Source organism: Lactuca serriola, chromosome 6 (assembly GCF_051521515.1).
Source record: "Lactuca serriola cultivar US96UC23 chromosome 6, Lser_US96UC23_V15, whole genome shotgun sequence".
NCBI lineage: Eukaryota > Viridiplantae > Streptophyta > Magnoliopsida > Asterales > Asteraceae > Lactuca > Lactuca serriola.
The window spans coordinates 148118935-148121919 of record NC_136413.1 but is presented as its reverse complement, the minus strand read 5'-3'; the positions used below and the strand labels follow the sequence as shown (position 1 = coordinate 148121919).

The 2985-nt window shown below is 27.5% G+C and overlaps 1 protein-coding gene across 1 annotated transcript; it reads left to right on the top strand.

Annotated features, from left to right (window-relative positions):
- Nucleotides 1-236: 236 nt before the first annotated feature.
- On the top strand, nt 237-2666 carry LOC145058745 (LIM domain-containing protein WLIM2a-like). The gene is made up of 5 exons (XM_079006642.1): nt 237-477; nt 1334-1427; nt 1517-1539; nt 1782-1871; nt 2124-2666. The coding sequence occupies exons 1-5, from the start codon at nt 343-345 to the stop codon at nt 2382-2384; spliced, it is 603 nt and encodes a 200-aa protein (XP_078862768.1). The 5' UTR covers nt 237-342; the 3' UTR covers nt 2385-2666.
- Nucleotides 2667-2985: the final 319 nt, after the last annotated feature.

Sequence of the window (2985 nt, the reverse complement as noted above, 5' to 3'; positions counted from 1 at the left end):
TTCTCTTAAAGACTTAAACAATGTTGTTTCTTTCTAATATCTCGATAAAATTAGTTTTATATAATTTAAAATATCTAAATGTGCACTCCTTTCATAAATACTTTCCTAATTTCTCTCAAATCCAATACAACGTTGTCCACCAATAACACCATTGAACTCAAAATTCTTAAGTCGGACATTTTATTAGGAAAGGAAATGCATTTCAACACTAAATTAAGTCCTTGAAAAGATGGATGTTTCCCCACCTTCCCTTTTTTCTCTTGTTAAAATTACTTATTCAATTTCATATTATTAGAGAATAGTTTTAGATTCAGATTTAAAGAACAGATAAAGAAGAAAGAAATGGCATTCACAGGGACTTTAGAAAAATGCAAAGTCTGTGAGAAAACTGTTTATTTTCTTGAAATGATATCAGCTGATGGAATCAATTATCATAAAACATGCTTCACATGCAGCCAATGTAACGGCAAACTTACGGTATTTAATTTATTAATTCTTTTGTTTCTTAATTAACTCTTGATTATTCGTTTGTATGAATGACAAATACATACAATTTGTTAATGGATTTGATCTCTCATGTTCTGTTAAATTAATAAGATTCATAATTCCGAAAATGCATGGTAGGATTTGAAACAAAGAAGTAGAAAAACTTCTTTCTATGGAATTCATCATAAGGTTCAATCTTGAATTTATGATTCCACTTTTATTTGTAGCTAAAAATACCATTAACGATTTATCAATATAAATTATTTATTTTAAATCAAGTGAATAGAAGTCGTAGCGGGAAACCCGACATGATTTATCTAACATATCAAATTGTTATTCAAAATTATGACTGTAATACTAATTATCAAATTGATCTATATGCCAAATTTCATATAAAAATTATTATTCTTTGATTTTATTTTGGTTTAACCACATAAGTCAGTTTTTGTTTGGTTTAACTTGCGAGTTTATTGTTTTTTTTTCAAAAATTACTCCTGAATTCTATAAAATCATTATAGTTCGGAATTTGTATGGTTTAACCATTCTAATATATTTTTTTATAATTTAACCATTAAATGATTGATTTTTTTTCAAATGAACTTAAAAAATAACTAATTGTATTTTGCAATTCATTAAGTGGTTAAAACAATTTGGGTGGTTAGTTACAAAAAACAAACTATAGTACTTTTTTTTAGAACTGTGCCATTGATTTATACATATTTTAGTGTGTATTTTATACTATAATAGCGAAATTAAGTTGTGGTATGCATTAAATTGATAAATGGCTTATATGATGTATTTGTGTCTGTATAATGTATGCATGTAATGAAATTATTGTGTTTATTAGATAAGCACTTATTCCTCATTGGAAGGAGTTCTATTTTGCAAACCACATTTTGAGCAAAAGTTCAAGGAGAGAGGAGGTCTTCCTAAAGTCACACGTAAGTTCCATTTTTTTTCTTCATATAATTATTTATTTTTATTTTTTCTAACTTAATTTATTATTATTATCATGAATTATGATGAACAGCTGCGAATAAACCGAGTGATACGGTACGTAATATTAACAATTTTTTAAAAATATATTTTTTTTTTTTGGTTATGGAAAAGGTGCACAATATACTTAGACCCGAATCCATTCTTACCAAGCCCAATATGCTCAATATTAGGCCAATTTTCAACCATATAATGTCAGATTTAAACTGGGCCTTCAAAGATAAGGACCAAACTTTGTGCATCTTTTAAAATTTAAATTAAAGAGATAAACTTATATTCGTGAATTAATTTGTTTACAGGGAAAAGCCCCAAATAAATTTTCTGCCTTGTTTTCTGGAACCCAAGATAAATGTGCAGCTTGTAAGAAAACTGTGTATCCACTGGAAAAGGTTTGTGCCTCTTTGTTATACTTTTCTTTAAACATAATATTCTCTATATTTGAAGTCATTTTAAACAGGATTTGAATTATACTTTAAATCCACTTATTTCCTATTAACAACCATTATTATTATTATTATTATTATTATTATTATTATTATTATATATATATATATATATATATATATATATATATATATATATATATATATATATATATATATATATATATATACACTAATAGATAGATATATACTGTTTAGGTAACTGTGGAAGGTGAGTTTTATCATAAAGCATGTTTCCGATGCACTCGAGGAGGTTGCTTTCTTACTCCATCAAATTATGCGGCTTTAGACGGAAATCTATTCTGCAAACCACATTTCTCACAGCTTTTTAAAGAGAAGGGAAGTTATTCTCACCTCAAAGAAGCGGTGAAGAAAGCTACAACATCAAAAGAAGGTGGCGAAGAGGCGACAGAGGAGAAAGAGGAAAAAGAGGGAGCACCGGAAGAAGAACAGGAGTAAAATGAAAAGTGAACGTCTTAACTGTCAAAAGAAAATGAATCAAATTAGGAATAAATTAAATTATAAAATCTCAAAATGATTACAAAAGATTTAAACTCTTATTTATTTACTTTACATTCAAATTAGGGATGATGAGAAACACATGGTTTTGTGAGAGGTAAGAAAATGATCGATTGTCACTACAAAAAAAATGTACTTCTTGTATATATCTTTTTAGTATACTCATAAATTTTCAAATTATATGTAAGATTGTGCATGTCTCATTCCTTTTAAATATTTCATATGGAGATGATTACTATCTGTAGATATAGGGTAAACATAGATAGGTTGTAAATCATGTTGTAAGATGTTTCGTGCATGTTGTAACACATTATAATTGTGTTTGCATGCTAAATAATTTATTTAAAGGTTATGATATGCTAAATTATCACATGGGATGATTCTAGGTTAAAGATATTTAGTAGGTCATTCCTAGGTATCGTTATCGTGGTATAAATAACCAACCATTTTGACTACATTTTGTGGTTATTCTAGGCATAAGTTCAAAGAACATTTTGGCTACGGTTATTTGGGTAGTTGTGTGGTGTATGGCTAGTGTAAT